The following is a 23,077-nucleotide window of genomic DNA, read 5'->3' on the forward strand; positions in this document are numbered from 1 at the left end:
TAATACAATATACAGAAATACATTAATAATTATTTCATAAACTGAATTGGCCATAAAGCAGGCGTATACAACAATTATAAAAAAAAAAAAATGTCTTAAAATTTTTCAGTTTTAAAAGTCTAAAAATACATAATCAAATTTATCATCCAAATATTAATATTATAAATGCGAAAGTTTGTAAAGATGGCTGGATGGATGTTATTTATATTACAATGAAATTTGGTATGTAGGTAGCCGAAGACCCAGAATATATGCGGGTTTTTCCTTGAAAACGCAGGCGAAGCCGTGGGTGGAAATCTAGTACAAGCATTAAGCATACAAACAAACAAGTAAAGCTAATAAAACCATATAAAAAAGAGAAGCAATTTGAAAAATCTGTTCATTTCTTGATAGAAATGGCGTAAGAAGAAAGGAAATCAGTTTTAAAATCTATTTATATCGCGATAGAAATAGAAAAACTTTTACTAGATTGCTTGTCGTCGAGTTTTTGTAATGGGATAAACTTTCTTTATCTAATTTCTTATCTATTTGAAGTTTCTCTAAAGATTCCCTGTCGCGGTATTATAATCAGGTCGACTTGTTCATTGAATCTCTAATTAAAGACTACAATACAGCCGATAAAATAATATCAATAAGTAGTTTAATTTACGTTTGAAAAAGAAAAGCCACATTCATATATATACAACGAGTAAAATCATAGCTTTTCGAAAAAGCTTAAATATTTGTTAGTCAATCACACAAACGAAATAAGCTTATATTATTGTATTTAATTTTTAAAAATGTAGGACAATATTGTCCAACCAAAAACATAACCTATATGAATGTAACTAAAATATTGGACAAAATATTGTCCACAAAAACAACCTATTTACCTTACCTCTATTACGTAAATAGATCAACATACTTAGGCCGTGTGCACACAGGTCCATCAATTTGCATAGTCTAATAGACTATTATATGATAGCATAAGTGTGTCTGCGGGCTTAGCTCCGTATTAGCATATTGAGTGCACATGCCGTTTGCATACACTGTACACTCTAAGATTAAGGCACGTATAGTTAAAAACGTCTTGAATATTGATGTATACTAATTTCAGCACTTTAATTTGCTCGTATGGTAACCTGATTTAGAGCAGACTACAATTTATCTTTATGCCAAATTATATCAAGATCAGTACGGCTTTTTTGAGCGTGAAAAAGATTAGAAGATTATCAAATTCATAATTATTATTTATTAGTTTTTTAGCCAAATCAATCGACAATCATCTAATAGAATGAACATACGCTTTCTGACAAGTCGGTTAAATATTTTTAAACATTCAGAATTACAATACATATTAGAAAGAATTAAAAGACATTCATTTTAATGGCATGCTCAGAGAAAAATTACAATTGCATTTTTTTTTATTCAAGGATAACAAAAAAAGAAAAGATTTAATGATAATTTTAACTTAAATACATACGACATTAGTAGGATAAATTAAAAATAATGACCTAAAAATGTCCTTTATAGCATAAACATTGCAACATACAGGTACTTAGGATTTAACTTCCTTTACTTAGACCAAAACAAAAGGAGCTTTCGAATCTAGGGCACGGAAGGCTATCCGTAAATAAAATCGATCAGTAACAGATGTGATATGAATACTGGCTTTAGTGGGACGTTTTCTAGTTATATTGGATTATAGATGTAGTAATTATTTCATTATATATTTGTATGTTTGTAAACTTACTAGTTACCTATCACATTTCTAATTGTTACATAATATTAATGTTATTTTAGCCGTGACAATCTGTAAATGGTTTATTGTGATTGTATCATGTAACTATTTTTAAGAATACAGCTGTAGATTTTCCTAAAATATAAATAAATAAATTATGTCTCTTATAGTTATAAAAAATACTAAAAATTCGTTATTTTTTTCAATACTTTCAATCATCAATGTTGTTTCAACATTAACCTATTACAACTTTATATATGTACTAGTGGTCCGCCCCGGCTTCGCCCGTGGTACCTACATGTTTAAACTATCCTATCTCTCAAGTTGGATCGAACTGCACGTGGTGTGCGAATTTTATTATAATCGGTTAAGTGGTTTAGGAGTCCATTGAGGACAAACATTGTGACACGAGATTTATATATATATATTAAGATATCAATTTTTACCGCTAAAAGTATGAGCGTTTAAATAAAACTTTACCAACGTATATAAACAACTTCCCTACATTATTAGTTTATACGAGATAAAAGCTAAAATACGGCAATATAATTTATTAATAAACGTAATTTTCTATCGAGTGAATATCAAAGGGTATTGATAACGAAGTTTTAGCGTGTATAATTAAATAATATACGATAGTGCGGCACACAGAGCGATGGAGTAAAGTAATGCGGAAGCTTTTAAAACATATTACCTACTAGCGGTCCGTCCCCGGCTTCGCCCGTGGTACATATTTCGCAATAAAAGGTATATGACCTATGTTCTTTCTCAGGGTCTCAAGATTGTCTGTGCCAATTTTCATCAAAATCGGTTGAGAGGTTTATGCGGGAAAGCGTAACAGACAGACAGACAGAGTTACTTTTGCATTTATAATATTAGGTAGTAGGGATACCTAGATGTACATATACCTATGTAAAATTTATTTATTATAAACCATGTGTTTAATTCTGGGAAATGAACATTTCCGTCGCAATTGCATATACCTATAACAATGCAGATATGTATTTAATGAATAATGTTTTGCAATATGTGCAGTAGAATGCTAGGCATATTCTTAAGAACAAGTAGACTAAATGTTCACCACGAGATTATCCCAAAATGATCAATGAATCAAATCTAGTCCTTGTTATTTACATTTACAGACAATTAAAACACGTTCCACATAATTCCAAGAATCGTGACCTGATTACACCAATATTAATCCTTAGACAATAATAACTAAGCTACCATCACTTGAACAATCTCAAATACAATAAGATCGCAAAACCTAAGCCCAATAAACGTTGACAAACTTAAAGGATCCCATTCCAGTTAAGCTGCGATGATATGAATATTAAATAAGCTCAGAGATAACTCCGTAATAAGCCGATGAGATGTACCCACATTTGTGGATATTAACATTTACCTGTAGGTGTCACATCAGCAGTAAAGAAAGAAAGAAAGAAAGAAAGAAAATACATTTATTTGTACCGATGCACATTAATACATAAAAAAGAAATAAAATTAAATTAACTTATAACTAGTTACAACGGCACAAAATGGATAATATCCACTCAGTGGTTTGAGAATCTAAGGACAAGACAGTACTTAGATTCTCCACTGATTTTCAGTGGACACCAATAAATAAATAAAAATAAAATAAAAATAAAAATAATAATAATAATAGTAAATACGTTTAATACACATTTGTTAGAATAATGCCACTAAAACTGTTTATAGTATGTAGTTTTTATAGCTTTTAATAAGTTTGGTTTATAATGGTTCATCAAAATGCATCAGCAAAGCAATTAAAATTTCATTTAGGTATTAGACAAATATCAATAAAGTCGAAAAATGCAATCCAGATGACTTGCTAGACTGAAGAAAAACACGAAAAACAAACAAAAAATATTTGTATCTTTTGTGTTTAACTTTTATTATAATGATCAAGTGACATTACATTTGTATCAAGTATATCAAAGTACCCACATTATAATTAATAATTAATATTACATACAACAGTATCTGTGTTTGATGTCATAAAAGACGCTCTAGAATCTCAGTAACACCTATATTATATACCTAATATACCTAATCCAAAACCTAAATAGCATATAACGAAAAAAACTAATCTTGAAAAGCGTACATATGTATATCTAAATGTACCTACACAAAAATTTTATACTAAATCAAGTCTTCAAGAAAATCTCATGATACACTACATTTCATAATGTAAGTATCTTTTGCGAGAATAAAAAAGACAACAAGACAGGGAAAAATATTGAACACGTCACGAAACGGTATAATTTATCAAGAGTCAACGAGCGCGACATAATTCATCATTATTCACTATCCGATAACAGCGGCTTTGCCTGCGTTGTTTCGGTAATCATTTTATCGCATGTTTAGCTTAAAAATTGGATTATCTGAAGATTACAAAATGCAGCTTATGTAAATTAATTATTATGTATTTTTCCTCAATCATCAATCCTGCATTAGATTTTTTATACATGTTATTAGGGATTTAACGAATCTTTATTTTCGTATAACTATAAAAAAAGGTTTACTTTTATCAAATACTAATTTTTATCAATAACCTCCAATCAAATGAGTGAATTAATACTGGAAACAAAGCTTCTCCTGCAAAATTCTTACCTATTTTGGTAGAGTTGTTACAAATGGAATAAAATGTATAAACTACATATTAACATACCTATTTTAATCCTTTTAATAACCGAATTAGGATATATTTTTGATTAAATTACGATATAATTCCCGTACCTATTTGTATGTGTACCTGTCAGGCAACCTATTTTCTTTCTTCTAAGGGCCGATTTTTCAATGCTTGGATAAAACTTATCCGTTCAATAAAGTATTACACGATAATATTAAAATGTCACGTAAACTGTCAAATACGGGCAATTAGAATACGTTTTTAAAATGGTTGTTTTATACATTATTCGACGAATAAGTTTTAACCAAGGATTTAAAAATCAGCCCTAAGAATATCAAAACTGCACTGCAAATTCAATAAATTACACATCCACAAGTATCAATTTACATACTGCCTATGGTAAACGCTCGCTACATTAACCGAAGCTTATCGTCGGACGTCCGGAGCGCGGTTTATCTTAGCCCGTCGCCATCTTGGCTGCCATATTGCGGCGCCATCTTGGGCGCCATTTTGGATTTATCGCGACGATCGTGTTCTTTACCTACTAGATGTGAGGCGAATGTGCGTTTATCTCGGTGTTTAGGAACTGAGAGTGGAGATATCTTTTTATATAGATATTTTATTTTATGTGCTGGTTAAGGGTTGTAAGTGAATGTATGTTATCTTTTCGTTAAAGTAAATGTTCAGCTAACTTGTCTGTATAGACTCGATACCTAGAACGAGTATGTAACATACCTGCTTCTTGTCAACTATGAATCTATCTTCTTCTTATATATAAAAATGAATCGCAAAATGTGTTGGTAAGCGCATAACTCGAGAACGGCTGAACCGATTTCGATAATTCTTTTTTTATTATATTCCTTGAAGTATGAGGATGGTTTTTATGTAGAGAAAACGTAAATATGTATCACGGGCGAAGCCGGGGCGGACCGCTAGTATAGAATAAAAATGTGGAAGGTCGTGAAATTAAATATCACGTAAGTTTTTATAATTATAATTTTATACAAAGACAGATTGACTTATCCAATACCTACTTACTGTCGTAAAGTATTTAAGAAATAATTTCAGGAAAACAACACATATACCTAAGTACAAACATTGATTAATTACAATTTGTGTATTACCTACCCTCTAGAAGTCTCGGGATCATGTTAATCCCATAAAGTACTGAGTATTAAGGGCTAACAAAGACCGAGTCCCTCTTATAATTGAGCCCGAAGTCTAATTATAATCCATTGTGTAATTATATACGTATCTATTTCATACAATTATAGTACATCGATTTTAATCTGCATTTGTTTATTTTTTCAATACATATGTTTCATGCCTTATTACAATATGTTTTCAAAAATGATTTCTGATTGGTTATGCAAAAAATGTAAATTCGAATTCCACTTTTATGTTTTACTAATGACGTTATAAATATTAGCGAAAATTACTTATAACCCATAAATTGCAAAAAACTGAGAAACTTACAGTAACGTATATATGTGGTACAATTAAGCTTATTACATATGTAGTACGTAAATATGTAATGTAGATAAAATACAGAGATTCATTCTGACAGAAAAAAATCTAGCATTATTACACAAAGAAACTATAAGGTACAAAATCTAGATCCCGTAATATCATAACTAACCCTTCCTTACTATAAAACGTGACCGACCCTTCCGCGACGTCAAGTTTTCATCACCAAAGTTTAACCAGTCCTTTCGTTTGAGGGTCACCACGGCAATGTGATATATCATCTTTTGTTATATATAACTAGTAATATCATAGAGGAAATATGTATTTTTGTTTGTTAACTACGAGTTAACTCAGTTTTTAACATTATAATCTACGTCCATCATCTACATATTAACGTTACATAGCTTTTTTGTTTGTAAGCAACAAGGTACGAAGCTACTGGGCATTATTTATTTATTTATATTGTATACCTATTGTATATGGATATTTACATAATTAAAAAAAAATAACCAGCAGAAAGCAAATTTATTCCTTAGTACATAATTTGTTTTTATTTCGGATCAATTTGTAGTATATAAGGTAGTAATAAGTAAGTCTGCCCAAATAATAATAAGGTAAGTCTGCCCAAAACTTCTTATGAAAAGTATACGACATATTTACATTTTTTTGTAAGCATATTTATTTCTAAACAGTCATTCCAGCATATGTAATAGCTTTTAAATACACGCAGGAGAATGAGGTCGCAGTTGAAAACGGACCCTTATTATCTTAAAAGGTTTTCTTTCTTTTGCAAGGGACCTAAAAATATTTGTAGCAATATGGGTTGATTACAAATGGTAATATGGGAATGATAGGTTACATAATGTTATGTTTATGTACCAGCTGATCCGTGCTCTACGCTCATACAATATTCAATCGAATTCATAAAAACGAACTGTTTTTCAAAATCTTACTTCAAACTGATAGTGTTTCTTATCAGCTTACTACCTATTTTTACCCCGTTCCAATAAAAAATCCTTTTGCTTTTATATAATAAATTAATAGTATTTTCTGATGTTTGATTTTACGCGAGTATTATACATTTAGAAATTACGCTCGCTGTAAAGTGTTCGAAACGTCGGGAAAATAATAGAATGAATAAATCGCGTTTAAAATCCGTTAAAAAGTCTTTAATTTCTAATAAATTAATATTAATAAAACATGGTTTACGCCATTTTCCATCCCTATTTTCAATTCTATACTCGTAGTTTGAGCTATGTATAGGCACAGAATACTTAATAATAGCTAACGCTATAGCTGGTATAGGTCAGTCATTACGTTAGTTTTCTTGCTTACTTCTTAATTCCATACCTTTCTTTCCTTCATCTATTACACATTCAAAACCATTCTTCAATATATATTTCATATAAATCACATCACAATCGCTCCCATTGTTGCGTGCTTTTCAAGCTCTTTCTAAGTTCAAACTTATCGAAATACCGCTTACGTCACATTCTAAGTTTTCACGGTGACTGCGCGCTTATTTAACTTTCGAGTATTTCTATTCAATGGATACTTTTCTAACTTTAGATTTGTATGAAAGTTATATTACAACCTTAATATCACTACATACTATAACAAAGTCGCTTCGGTTCGTCCCTATGTATGGTCAGATACACAAAACTAATCAACGGATTTTGATGCGCAAGTTAATAATATATTATCATAACTTTCATATTTATATATTTATGCAATAGTGTTAAGTTCGCATTTACAATAGATTATTTTGAAATTGTATCTGAAAAATGTATCTCATATAGCCATAACGCAATACGATCCATCGCCCACACGACTAACTTACAATAACCAGAAAAACACGTATCAAATGCATTACCTTTACACCAATAACGGCAGAGCGTTCACGCAATAAACTATACAAATGAATGGGATTTAGCGGATAGAACGAGCGACCTGTTGCCATAGCAACAAGTTTTACATCCACTGCGCGCCATTACACACGGCATCGATTTAGAGCTGTGTCACATAGACCGCGTTTTTCTAGTTCACATGAGTAAGGGTGCACTCACACACATCAGTCACCGTCACGGCACCGATGACTGATCGGTGACGGTTTGTGTACGTATCCACAAACACCAGTCACCGTCATGTTGTCCGTCAGTCACGTCGCCGGTTTGACTGAATCATTGAACACATACATCAGGTTAGTCAGTGATTAGACGTGTGTCACGCTAGAGAACATGTAGCAATTATTGACGGTAGCACGACGCTGACTGAACTGAGACGTGACGGCACCGGGTGAGTGGGGATAAAAGTATGATACATGTATGGAAAGATTATTTGACGTGCCTGACCGGTGACGTCACTGATAGATTTCGTGCCGGCGACTGTCGTGTGGGAACAGAGTCATACTAGAACTATTGATACATATTTTTTTTTAATCCTGTCCGGTGACGTGCCGTGACGGTGACTGATGTGTGTGAGTGCACCCTAAATAAATAGTACAGAGACAAAGCTTTCTTAAGAACGTGCAAAATGCTATTTTCGCACGGTTGTTACAAATTAAATAAAATTTGTTTACATCTTCCCAGTGGCAGACACACGTGCGTCATGTGCTTATAGTAGTGGAAACTAATTGCGTGGTTGTATGAAGTTTTGTCTCTGTAGTCTTTACCTACTATTTATTTAGTATTTACTCATGTGGTAGTATAGCATCAGAGCGACAACGCTCTGCCGCGCGCTAGGCTTGCGTACTATCTGACGCAGCCTATAACAATTAACAGCATAGTACAATACATCTCGACGTCATAGCGCGGCGTCAGTTTAGCGCTCTGACGTGCGTTAAAAACGCATACTATCTAACAGAGCCATTAGCTATTTTGTGAGTCATGCGACATAAAATTGATTTATGCGTGATAGCTAGGATAGTGGCCTATTCATTACTATTTATACGCTAGCCGCTGACTGCTGCGTCGTCTGATTTAGAACGAATCACTGTCTTGTCACTTTGTTAAGATTTAGTAGTCTGTGTTTCTGTGTTTGATAAGTGCAAGTTAAATCAAGATTACGCTTGCAAATTTTGTGTAAAATGTTTTTTTTGCACATAAATTAAACAATTATGATGCTATAGATATTTAAATATGCACAACTATAAAGTATTAATGAATAAATATTGAAAATATGACTTGTGTACATTTTAGAAACGGAACCGAACCTAAAGATCAAAACAATACAATTATTTTAACAGCGCACACAAAATCAAACATACTATCAAAGTCCACATTAGACTATTCTCTAAATAAACATAAACAAGGCGACAAAACTAATAACGAATCACATCTAAAACGTAACTCGTACAGCTCAATGACTTCACTGCTAGACGCGACCAGTGAATCATGACGTCCGATTGGCTGAACCGTTACGATCTGCGCGTTATACCCACCTACCTCTGTTATAGAGCGGATTGTTTCTTATTTGCAAATTCAGATTTTTGGGAGGTTTTTTACTGATAGTATATGCGACAAGAATAACATTTAAGTACCTACGTACAAGTTAAATACTAAAAATGCAAAGCTAAATATTCCTGCTAAATGTCCTCTAAGCGACAACACATTTTCAAAATCTTTATTTAATCAATTTTTAAGTGGCCTTTAGTTACTTACATAGTTTTGCTTTATTCGATCATGCTAGAACAACCCCTGCCCATACACTCTTATCAATTTAATAGAGATAATCAAAAGTTTTGAACGTTTCTTCATTTAAACTCAACGCGACCTTTAGAATCCATTTTTAATACCAAGATTTCAGTGTTTTAATCAGTTCCCAGAAAAGTTTCCCTACAAATCACGCGCGAGTCGTCTAGCCTTCCTAACTCTATGGTACCGATTCTCGTTACTTCGATATGAGCGCGGAAAACCAGTCAGTTTGATTTATTCCAATTGTAGATTAGTTGGAAAAATCGCAACTTTCGACTACCCTTTACTTGCCTATACTTGATTGCATTGAAATAGAAAGTTCTAGACTGGTTTATCGATGTAGGTATTATAATTGTGTTTGGATATGGCAGCCTATAGTTGTATAAGTAGGGCAAGGCACATGGGGTATGTCTTATCTATTTAGATGTTTAATTTGTACCAAATTTCATACCAAAAGTACTAATGTACCCAAAATTACGTTTTAACTATTCATAAGAATTGTTTTAAAACTTTCATACTTTCGATACATCACATCAAAACCAATCACCATCCGTCCATCAAGTCACTAGCTACACATAGACGAACCGACACACACATTACATTATGCAAATATCGTCCCACAAACGCACGTCACTTCGAGGTTTGCGAGCGAGTGACTCGCGATATCTAGTAACTCCATGTTTTATGATAAACACGGATTTGATATTTACTTACCCGACTACGCTGTAGTGAGAAGAATAGAGACAAAATAAGCAGTAGAAATTGTATTTTTCACGCGGTAGAAGTTTTCACGCAGTTATACTCAAATAACTAACAACTTGTGTAACCTAATAATTCAATTCATTCTTCATAAAATTGTATTTCAATAAAGTCTTATTCTTAATTTACGTAGGTACGGTCTACAGTTTTTAAAACATTACATTAGATTGAAGATTCAAAAACTCCTAGATCGTGATTATTATTACTACCAAATCTTTGTAAGACGATAGCTATACACCATTACAATTATACAGGGTGTAATCGTTAAGTGTGCACAGGCGATTTTTCCGTAAGTATTACAGATAACAAAAAACTTTAAACCGATATCGAAAGTACTTAGCCTAATGAGTAAAATGGCCGTAATAAATTTTTAAAAATAAATCGAGAAATATCAAAAAAAATATCTTTAAACCCTCCCATACATTAAGTAAGAAATATGAATATCCCATATACATGTAATATGAATTTTAGCTTTCTTTTTCTTTTTTTGGTTTTCTGCTTTAATTACTTCGCAAATTTGAAGTGACATTTTCCACGTTTTTCCGGACATTTTCACGTATTTTCCGGGTATTTTCCGGATATTTTCCGGGAATTTTCCGGACATTTCCCAGGCATTTTGAGAAGCGTAGAAAATCCCTGGAAAATCCTTGGAAAATATCCGGAAAATGCGTGAAAATGTCCGGGAGAAGCGTGGAAAATGCCTGGAAAATCCTAAGAAAATGCCTGGAAAATATCCGGAAAATACGTGGAAATTTCCGGAAAAACCGTGGAAAATGCCTGGAAAATATCCGGAAAATGCGTGAGAATGTCCGGAAAATATCTGGAAAATGCGTGAAAATGTCCGGAAAATATCTGGAACATGAGTGAAAATTTCCGAGAGAAGCGTGGAAAATGCTCGGAAAATCCCCGGAAAATGCCTGGGAAATTCCCGGAAAATAACCGGAAAATGCCTGGAAAATATCCGGCAAATGCCTGGAAAATATCCGGAAAATGCGTGAAAATGTCCGGAAAATATCTGGAAAATGCGTGAAAATGTCCGGAAAATATCTGGAAAATGAGTGAAAATTTCCGAGAGTAGCGTGGAAAATGCTCGGAAAATCCCCGGAAAATGCCTGAGAAATTCCCGGAAAATAACCGGAAAATATCCGGAAAATGCGTGAAAATGACCGGAAAATGCGTGAAAATGTCCGGAAAATGCGTGAAAATATCCGGAAAATATCTGGAAAATATCCGGAAAATGCGTGAAAATATCCGGAAAATATCCGGAAAATGCGTGAAAATATTCGGAAAATATCCGGAAAATACCTGGAAAATGCGTGAAAATAACCGGAAAATGTGTGAAAATGTCCGGGAGAAGCGTGGAAAATGCTCGGAAAATCCCCGGAAAATGCCTGGGAAATTCCCGGAAAATGCCTGGAAAATGTCTGGAAAATATCCGGAAAATGCGTGGAAATGTCCGGAAAATAAGAATAAGAATAAGAATAAGAATATCTTTATTGAAAAAAAGTAAAATAATACATTTAAAATTTGGGGAAACTAAAGCCTGTGTTAGTTGGAAACTGTGTTACAGGCTTTAGAATCCCTTCACAATTTTTGTAGATTGCCTTTTTCAACTTAAAATATAATTAAAAAAAAATTACAATTTAAACAAAGAAAAAAAAGATTGCATGCATGAAAGTTTGTGTGTGTGTGTGTGTGTGTGTGTGTGTGTGTGTGTGTTTGTGTGTGAGTGTGTGTGTGTTTGTGTGTGTATGTGTGTAATAAAATAATATTTTTTATTAAATATACGACCGTAATAGATTCTCTGTGGCTTCGTAATCTAACTTGTTAAGAATAATTAATAGTTCTTTTTTAAATTTATGATTCGAATATTTTTTAACTACTTTTACGTTATTACCAAATAAGCCATTATATATCTTAGGAGTAAAGAACTCTGAACTTCTACTACCGAACGCAGTATTAAACGTTGGAACAGGAACCCGCTCCAATCGTTTGTCACATTGTGAGAGTGTCGGTACAATGTATCGATGAAATTTGCAAAGGCAGCGATATAAAAACATTTTTCTCACTGTTAGTACATTACACTGTTGATATAGATCAGTTGTAGGGTGCCTGAACGGTAAACGATACATAACCTTAAGTATGGCGCGTTGTGAACGTTCCAATTGTATAAGGTTGCTTTTATGTGCACTGCCCCAGATGGTTAAGCAGTAGGTTATGATACTCTCACACAAAGATTTATATGTTAAAGTGAGTATATCAGGGCTGGCCACTTCCCTTAGATTTTTAAAAACATGCATCAATTTTCTAGATCTAGTGGAGACTTCAGTTATGTGTGGGTCCCAGGTAAGTCGGTCATCCAATATGACTCCTAAATATTTAATCGTTTTAACACGTTCTAAGGTGGCACATGAACAACACGCGGGGAGGCTCACTTCTCTGTTACATGGGTAAGTATGTAATTGAATTTTGAATGACTCTTTCGGGCATGTACGCGCTGTAATATCAAAGCAAACGTATTTAGTCTTCATGGTGTTTAGGGTAAGTAGGCTATCTTCTAACCAGGCTGTCACCTTACTCATTTCTGTTTCAGCAATTTGACGTACTGCACTCCATGAAGGACCACGAAATAAAAGAACAGTATCGTCCGCGAACATGGTTATGTCGGTTTTATTTAAACGAAGATTACATAGTTCGTTCACGTAGACGATAAACAGCGATGGACCGAGGGTACTACCCTGCGGTATTCCGTACAAACATGAAGCGTTGCTGCTAAAGTGGCCATTTACCCTTACCCTCTGAGTTCTGCCTGACAGATAAGATCTGAACCATTCAAGAGGCATTCCCCTTACTCCCATATTTTGCATACGTGACAAAAGTATGGGAATAGAAACGGTGTCAAATGCCTTTTGAAGGTCCAGAAATACACCCATGCACTTTTCATTGTTGTCCAGGTAAGATCGTATTTTCGATGTTAAGCTGTAGACTGCATCCTCTGTAGACTTACCGATCCTGAACCCATATTGCAGTGAACTGAGCATCTTAAATCTAGTTAAGTATTTTATCAATCTATTGTTTACGATTTTTTCAATTATTTTAGAAAATGTTGATATAAGCGAAATTGGTCTATAGTTACAGGCTAAACTTTTGTCGCCAGATTTAAAAATAGGAGATACTATGGCTTTTTTAAAGGGGTCTGGAAAAACGGCACTTTCAAAACTAAGGTTAATTAAATATGTAATAGGTTCAATGATTAGATTTTGGATTTCTTTTAGCAAATTTGTAGATATATTGTCCCAACCTGGAGCACAGGAAGATTTTAAACTATTTATTACACTTTGAACCTCATTGCAGTTTGTCGGTAAAAGTAGGAATGAATTAGGAGGGGCGTCTACAGAGGAAGCTTTTTTAGCCAAACAATCCTCAGTGCATCCCAACATATTAAGTGTATTGTTTGCCAAATCGCTACCTATAGAAGTAAAATATCTGTTCACTTCGTTCAGCGAGTCAGTAGTAGATGTTTTTATTTTTAAGAGCTTATCAGGTATTGGTGCGGTTTTATTTATGTTGCATACGTCCTTTATTATATTCCAAGTATTTTTAATATTTCCTGCATTCTGTCTAAATTGGTTTTGATAATACTGTTTCTTAGCTGTTTTTATTATATAATTACATGTGTTACGATATCTTTGGAAATAATCTTTAAATTCTATGTCATTAGGTTTAGCTTTGCATCGTTTTTGTAATTTGTTTCTTTTTCTAATAGACCTCAAAAGTCCTAGGGTGATCCAGGGTTTAAGACATTTCTTTCTATTGGGTACGACACAGGTTATGCTATTATTTTGGATAATTGTCTGCAATTTAGATATAAAATATACAGCGGCTTCGTTAGTATCTGTTATTTGAAAGTATTCATTCCAATCTACCTTCGACAGTTGCTCCTTTATCATGTTATAATTTAACCTATTTTTTGAAATTTTGGAAGCTTTTTTTGAGATATTGCTGTCATTTATTATTAAAAGAATGGGCGAGTGATCAGTCAATTGTTCGAAAATAGCAGTTTGCCATTTTAGCGGCGATTTAATCATAACATGAAAATGAAAATGCGTGGAAATGCCTGGAAAATATCCGGAAAATGCGTGAAAATGTCCGGAAAATGCGTGAAAATGTCCGGGAGAAGCGTGGAAAATGCCTGGAAATCCCCGAAATATGCCTGAGAAATGTCCGGAAAATGTTGGGACATGCGTGGCCATGCGTGGTGGAAAAATCGCCTGTGCACACTTAACGATTACACCCTGTATATACTATATTTTTAATATATACATACTAGCGGTCCGCCCCGGCTTCGCCCGTGGTACATATGAAAAATAGATGTTGGCCGATTCTCAGACTTACCCGATATGCACAGAAGATTTCATGAGAATCGGTCCACCCGTTTCGGAGGAGTATGCAGACTAACATTGTGACAAGAGAATTTATATATAAGAAGATGTATAATATTAAAAATCATGCTCATTAGTAATTATAAGTAAAAGTTAAACCTATACGTAAGCAGAATCTAAAATCAAACAACTATTGCAGACAAAAAATAACTATTCCAGCAAACGAGTTAAACTTAAGCCAATAAAATAAAGGCAATTTAAAAAAAAATCCCATAAAACGTGTGGTAATCCCCACACCAAATGCTTACTTGAAAGCAATAAAAACAACCGTTGACGAATAAAAAGCAATCGTATATATTTAATTTATTATTTTACGTTTCGACTTTTTCATCTGCGAAAATACAAAATGTAAACGGTATTTTGGTGTTTTTAAATGTACCTCTACTATCTACTTTTTGAGCTCGTTGAATACACTTTAAAACTTTTAACTCTTTTCAACATTTTATTTTCATATAGAATTTATTTATTGTTTAGCTTTTGTAGTGAAAATTCAGTTTGAATCGAAACAAAACGTTTTGATCGAATTCGAAGGGAGAACAAAAAAGGCTTAGTACAAAGAGAAAGGACAATGTTTTTCAATTGAGAACTATCTAAACGAGTATTGTTCATCGTTCATATAGTTTTTATTTATAAAAGGATCAAAACATCATGTTGCTATGAGCCATGAGAATTCAGAGCCAGTGTATGCAAAGTTTAAATTCGTTTTAGTTTATAATGCGTGTCATTCATGGAAATTTACTTTTGTAATATGTTAGCTATCTCCCATGTACAAATGTTTATTCCATCTTAAAACTTAAACTTTGTTTATTCAATCAGATCTTCAGAGAAAGAGAGATCTTGAAGAGTGCTTTTAAATCGCCACATTACACAATACTACTTCTTTTTCATAACAAAATACCATTCAGATTTAAAATTAATCGTTACTGGAGCTCACGGAGTGAATACTCAAATATCTACCAATCGCTATCACTGTACCAAATTTTATCCATATTGGTCCAGTAGTAGAGGCGTGAAGAAGAGACAGACAGACAGACAGAGTTATTTTCGCATTTATAATAGTTAGGCTACATCGTGTACCACTATCACTAGCATGTCTTATAAAAACAAGCAATGTATTAAATAAATAAGAGTATGTATTAAATGTATTAAATAACTAAGCACGATGTGCTCACTAGTTTAGGAATTACACCGCAAATGTTCGTTTAGTAAATAGTTTTTAGGCTGATTGAGTCAATTCCAAGTTGTGAACCAAATAAAAAAATATACAAAATAACGAAATATTCATTTTTCATACACATTCACATGTGAACATTCGACCTGCCTGCTCTTGACCTCGCAAGTTCAATAACAGTTGTAAAACCCTTTCTCGCATCGTTGACGAAACGAATTATTTTCCTACGCGGCTTTGTAAGCATTTTCAGTTGAAAGCCCTAAAAAGCTGTCGCAGACGGTATTCGTCATTTGCTGTGTGTTATTCAAATGTTTTTGACCCGACAACAGAATATGAAAGGTAACAATTTAACTTTACATGTGCGTGTTTTTGATATGTGGTGCCCAAATATTTTTGGAAAGCACATACTGATATTTTAATTAGTAATTACTAATTATAATACGTAGAGATAAACTACGATAACATGGCGCGCCCCTCCAAAATTCAAAACGTTTGAAAGTATTTGTGAAAGTATTTACAATGCACCACCAAGATTCACAACGCATGTGTGCGTAATGAGACGGCCGTCAAACAAAAACAAATCCACGGATTTGTTGCTCGACTAGTCACGCTCTACAGGTAAATTAGCTTGGAGAAATTTTTGCGTTTGTAGTAGTGTATGGTCAGCAAATAAAATAAAACAACATTTTATTTTTAGTTTTTATTTTATATATATAAGGGATTTTAAATTAAACTATATGTGTTTCTCCTCTGAAAAAGATGAGACTTTATTTTAATATTTGCACATTTAACATACGTATAACTTTTACATTAACTAGACCGGGAGATATTGACACAAAATTTTTGCAGATTTTCGGCGGTATGGCGACCATTTGGAATCGTCCGAAAAGTATGGCATGGCGATTTTCGTAAATAGCTGCACGACGATGGTTACCTGTGCAAAAGTTAGCCTGGTACAAATGGTTGAATTGTTTTTTTTTTTAATCAACACATTCGCGTTGGTATGGCGGGCTGTAAGTCACACTGGAAAAGTATGGCATGACACTACCGCCTACTTCTTTTTTATGGGCTATCGGTAAATTCTAAAATTTTTGTGTTACAAATCGTTTGACTTTCGCTATTTTTCCGACGAGTTCGACTAACGCCTACGCGACTAAGCCGCCGGTACCAGTGTTCACACCATCGTTTTGCACGCCTCATAAGCGAAGCGTTGAGGTGGGTACTACTGTCACTTCGCGCAAAACATCTGATTTTTCAAACTTAAAATGTCTTTATGTATCATACATTGCACTTGTAAGATAATACATACACACACATATTAAGAAAAAACACTATTTTTAACATTCATGATATTTTTGATGTCATTTTTGTTATTTAAACTAGTTAAAAAACAGTTTAAAAAAGTTCTGTCTTGGACGTCCGTGTGTCTGTATGTGCGGAGGATTTTCTTGTTAACACGATAGCGACCGAAATACTTTACTAATCGAGTCTTTTTTTTTTCTCTTACGCTTGAGTATGCTCAGGAATAGAACCCTTTCATTTTTCAGGGTCTGATTCGATGTGGTTTAATTGTTATTAAATAAACAAAAATAATAATTAATAAATAATTATTAAAAAAAAATTATGAGGCGTGCACTTTTGGGTTTTCCAAACTATTTCTTTTTGTCATTGCGTACTAAGACCCCTGTAGAACCGCCATCCTGTTACAAATGACTCGAAATTTTGTGTCAATATCTCCCGGTCTATACGTAATAATTATAATTTTTGAATGAAATGTGTGCTTTATGTTCACGGTACCAAACGACTGCACGTGGCACCTGCGGACAGCGTAAACTGGTTTATTCTGGTTTTGTGCGTGTTTCCACTTTCCACTATCAAGTGACGATTTATTTATTTGTTTTGTTTCGTAATTATTATGGTCAAATATTAATTATGAAACAAATTATTATGGACACGATATTTTATTGTTTCACGGTAGTCGCCTTGTCGTTTGCTCAAGGACGTGAAATTGAATGATATATTTTTTTTTATAAAGTCAAAACCATTTTCTTTCAAATAAAAACTTGTTTTTATTGAAAACAAAAGTGTTGCTAGGAATAAGTATAAAATTAAATAGTAATGTTAGGATATCGAAACATTTTTGTATAGGCCAGAACGATATAGTGGAAACGCGCTCTAAGATCTGAGTAATATACACACCACTACATATGCAAAAATTTCTCCAAGCTAATTTACCTGTAATCGCTCATTATTATTAGTAATGGCGCTGCACTGACGTATTCTATGAAAACGACACGTGCGTTGTCTTGGGCGCTCGGCAACTTATGATTAGTTGACCAACAAATCTGGACGTAAAGTACTAAAGACGAATACGTACAACTACATACAAACTCCTTCGTAAGGATGTCACTACACACATTGAAACAGTAATTTGGAGGAGCGCGCCATGTTATCGTAGTTTATCTCTACCTAAATCTACGTTTATAAAAGGACGTGTTAGTTAGTTTCACTACTAAGCATAAACTCAACGACTGAACGGATTGTAATAATTTTTTATTGATGGATTTATTTTAACTTGGTATGGGATAATGACTTAAAAATTTGGAAAAGTAACAAAATTAATATGTCATTCGTGAATGTGGTATGTTCTACATATTTGCACTCGCAAATGTTTCAAATATGCAATGTCTATACATAAGTATTGTTTCTATTGTTTTTATCCTACACTAGCTAACCCGACAGACGCTGTCCTGTCTTCGCGCGAACTGTCAAACGCGTATAGTTTAACTGTACCACAAAAAGCTTTTGACAGGGTTTAACTTTAAGCGCGGGTTCTCTTTAATCTGGTTTTGTCGTATTTCATATAGACAACTATTAAAGTGATACCTGGTTTAAAGTTAGACTGTGTTAAAATTGTTTTGTGGTAAGACCATAAATGCTGTTATGTTTTCTTAATTTTTTTTTTGCTCGCCGGCCATATTGTATTGTATTTATAATTATATTTGCACTCACCACAGTGATAGGATACGCCGGGTTGATGATCGTGTACAGCAGTATGTGGTTCGGCCTCGCCGGCAGCTCGCGCTTGCGCCGCGGCTCGCCGGCCATATTGTAATTGTTGCCGTTGCTCTGTAACAATAAAAAAATGAAATTATTATATTGTATTAATAGCTACTACTGCTATCCTATCCAAGTTTTGCACAGGTGCAATTACACATGTTATACACTCATAAATCATCCTCTGGAATCACTTTGTCTATTAAAAAAGACGCATCAAAATCTGTTGCATAGTTTTAACGATCTAAGCATAGAGAAGGATAGATCGACAAACCGAAAAGTAACTTTATTTTGATATCTAGTCATTAAATTAGTAATTTATAGCATAATAGCATACCTACCACTATAAATATAAGAACAACAAAAATCTTTCAGCGCTGGATGGGAATCCAGTGTCGTAAAAGCGTAAAACAAATTTCCTTTCATTAAATTATAAACAATGTACTAATTAATACACTAAGTTATTACCGCGGATACGAGCGTAATAAACTCATCCGAAAGACGTTCATAACTACACTATCGCATTATTTATTGCGGCGCCGTTTTATACAAAATTTTAACATGGCGGCGTTTCTTTATTGCTTCTTAAACAAAGCGCGTTGGAAATTAATTTGGCTATTCTTGAAGTATTTTTGGTCTGACAAAATTTATACTAGAAATGAGACTACACAATATAATGCCGCTTTTAATGGTTTCAGTTATATTCTGGCTAAATATAATTTGGTAGAAATCACTCGTAGACGAATTTTTGGTTCTTGAAAATGTCAGCTAATGTCGGCTAAAAAATCATGGTAATAAACCATGATTTTCTTCGGCGATCGACGTAATGATTAACGGTTAATATGCAGATTAATCGACAACAATTATTTTTGTACGATCACTATACTTTGGAAAATCAACTGAGGGTGTGAGCCGAGCACACGTGTCAAAAGTGAAACTTCTTTGGCCAGATTCAAAGATACCAAAATCGTCGCCTTACTCCATGACGTGACGGTATTGCCATGACGCGACCTTAAAATTTTACTCTCAACACGCCTAAAGAAGTTAAACTTCAAAAAATGTGTGTCACAAAGCAAATACGCGCTATACCTACAGGCTGCTCTTATTACAACCATCTCATTATACAGGATGCGTGCTCCATAATAAATTGTCTTCCGAATATCATTGATAAACTCGCTAGCTAATATTTATTGCAGTAGTTTTAAGGTCATGTAAACAAGCAATTTTATTCACTGTTCATTTTGCTGCACCGTTATTTCCATGTTAAAGTAAATATTCTTTTCACGTTTGCCTCACGCTAAAGTGTGGAGCAATTTTTATTTTCATTACCTACAGTCTACACCATTTCGTGAACGGAAAGTTCTTATATTAATTTAAAAAGCTCGTTTAATGTATGAGTAAAACAATACTTGTCTTCCGTATGGAACGTTAAAAATGTCGGAGTTAAAAGTGTATCACATTTTAGGTGTTATTTTTGCACATTTTAAAACAGACGGTTTTGAATAACGTGTCTCGATTTGGTCTAGACAAAGCTTCACTATATATTTAGATTGATATTAAATTTACCTGCCTTTTTTGACCATGGAAGATTTATAATTAAAGTAAAAATGTACTAAAACGAGAAAAAATATAATACCTACTTCCAGAACAAACCCACTTTGAAATCAGTCTTATTCTTTCTTAACTTTCAACAACATCTTAAACACAAATTCGTCATACAAAATCCTTCAAACACCACATCCTCGACACACACACACACACACAATCTAATCACCAAGCAAACCAGTTCTTCCATTTTACCTACACACTTAAATCACCTCGCGAATCCCGCCTCACGATACAATAAACCCCCTACCCCCAGAAATCGGCCTAATTGCATTGCAAACGAAATCATACACCAGCTGAAACGCGCGAGGGTTCAGCAGAAATTAATAAATAAATTAATAACAACAAACAGTGCAACTATCGCAAACAAACGTAATAAGACGTCGCGCGATAAATATTCATCATCACGGCTGGAGGGTTAGGTGTGGTGTTGGTTAACGGCTGAAGCGATTTTTTCTATAATTACTTCGAAAATAAAACAACTTGAAATGGTGAAGTGTCTATTTCAATAAAGTTTAAAATAAAAGCAACAAAATAATTAAGTTATATCATTTTCATCATATAAATAAATAAATATATTCGTTTGGTGTCTCACAAGGATGTTGTTTGGGTCCTATAGTCTTTCTAATATACATTGATGAATAGTTAAATATTCTAGTATCTTACATACAAGAATGTACTTCGTTCGACCATAACAATTACAGAAAAGCACCACTTCATGTCAACTAATAATGCTTAATAGGTTTAGATGCATAATGTTAAAACCACGTCTTAACGCATTACCCCATAAATAATATTAATAAATGTTAAAAAAACTTGTGTCATTTAATCTTCCAGTATTTTCATGTCAACATAAAAATACTGGTAGATTTAACATATTACCTGCTACATATTATCCTGATCTTGATCAAATCAAACATTCCTAACAAGACATAAGTTAGGTACTTTCTTATATTCTTAACCCACTTTTATTATCACTTGTTCCTTCCACTTAACTCGCGATACCATCGCGAAGAAAACGACTAGCGTTATTCAGACTCGATGTAATTTAGTTAAAGCTCAAATTAGCTCCGGACGGAATCAGAATTTTAACGGCCGAACTGTTTTCTCGCGTCCTGGTCTATTGTAGGCAAATTTCAACTTATTAAGTACATTCTTTTCATTATAACGTTTTTAGACGTTAAAGGCCTGTTCTTCGAATTAATAAACGTAAGCTTTCATTACCGTCCAGTGAATGTGATATTCAAAAAGACATTATTTAGGTAGGAAACATTTCTAGGAAAAAGGACAAAGACCTTCATTGAACTGCCTCTAAAACCTACTTTAAAACATTCGTCATTTCATTCACACCAGCCGAGAATTTATATCGAAATATGTGTAAGGCCTTTGTCGGTAATGTCAATAATGAAATTTCCTGTCCTACTAATATATATGCTAAACTTGGATCAAGGATACGAGGACTTTTATCTATAAAAAGCTCCTACACACATTTCCTTCGTGTCAATGATTTAAGTGGTTTTCTGTAAACATTTTTGATATTAAATACAAACCATCAGTATTCGTAGTAACTATAATTAATTTATTTAACCAAACTTTTTCATTTTCAAACAAAAATTTCTCATTTTCATTTTTTCATTTACAAACACCTCTATTTTCTGTTAAACTTTAATCAATTACACATTTGGTTCTAAATAATAATTTCTTTAGAACCAAATGTGCTATTTAATTCGAAGATAAGTTTCATTTATTTGAATTAGAGGGTTGTTCTTACAACAACATTAATACAACTTGTCAGTGATAATCGTGTCTTCCCTTCCTAAAGGCCACTTTAAAAGTTGGCGAAACCGGGCGCCAAACGAAAACACACAGAAGACGCGAACTTCAAAGCGTATGTATTTATTTAGGACACACTTTATTAAAACATCGCCTTTCTCTCGCTGAAATAATATTTTTATGGGTAAATATGGTGGGAGGGTATATTTACATTTTCTTTAACATTTACTGATATAATATATTTTGTTAAGTTGAATGATTGATGAATGTCGATCGACCTTGGACGAAATGAATTAACTTGGTAACATGTTTTTGTAATTTGTCAATAGAAATATAAAGAAGTACGTCTCTTTAATAAATGTAATTGAAATAATAAGTATGTATTTCAATAAATTAAGTAGAAATAAAAGACAATTGTGGAAAAACAATTCTATACGTATACCTACTGATTAATTAAACAGACTTAAAAAACCTTAATAATAATAAACAAACAAAGTAAAACAATTGAAAAGAGTTAATCCTTATTCCCAAGAAACAGAACAAAGTTAATGAATTACATAGCCAAAAATAACAACACGAAAACAGGAAAACAAAGGCAAAACACGAAACAACAATTAGACAAAATTCTTTCGTTACTTTTAAGTATTCCTTCCGAAAATAATCATGTAATTACAAACAATAAACAACATAAGCTGTTATTACAGCGACATTATATCAACAACAAAGCTTTATTTCAAA

At 33.3% G+C, this 23,077-nt stretch overlaps 1 protein-coding gene across 7 annotated transcripts in view; it reads right to left on the reverse strand.

Annotated features, from left to right (window-relative positions):
- The window catches only part of sm (heterogeneous nuclear ribonucleoprotein L), a 307,187-nt gene that overhangs the window by 194,835 nt on the left and 89,275 nt on the right, over positions 1-23,077 (reverse strand). For all 7 annotated transcript variants that reach the window (XM_089711780.1, XM_089711783.1, XM_089711781.1 and 4 more), the window contains exon 2: positions 18,917-19,033. In XM_089711780.1, coding sequence (XP_089567906.1) covers positions 18,917-19,033 — 117 coding nt within the window. The remainder of the gene's footprint in view (positions 1-18,916; positions 19,034-23,077) is intronic.

This window comes from Colias philodice, chromosome 27, assembly GCF_061535455.1.
Source record: "Colias philodice isolate Cphi_HAF_F1 chromosome 27, ilColPhil1 Martin Lab GWU primary, whole genome shotgun sequence".
Lineage (NCBI taxonomy): Eukaryota > Metazoa > Arthropoda > Insecta > Lepidoptera > Pieridae > Colias > Colias philodice.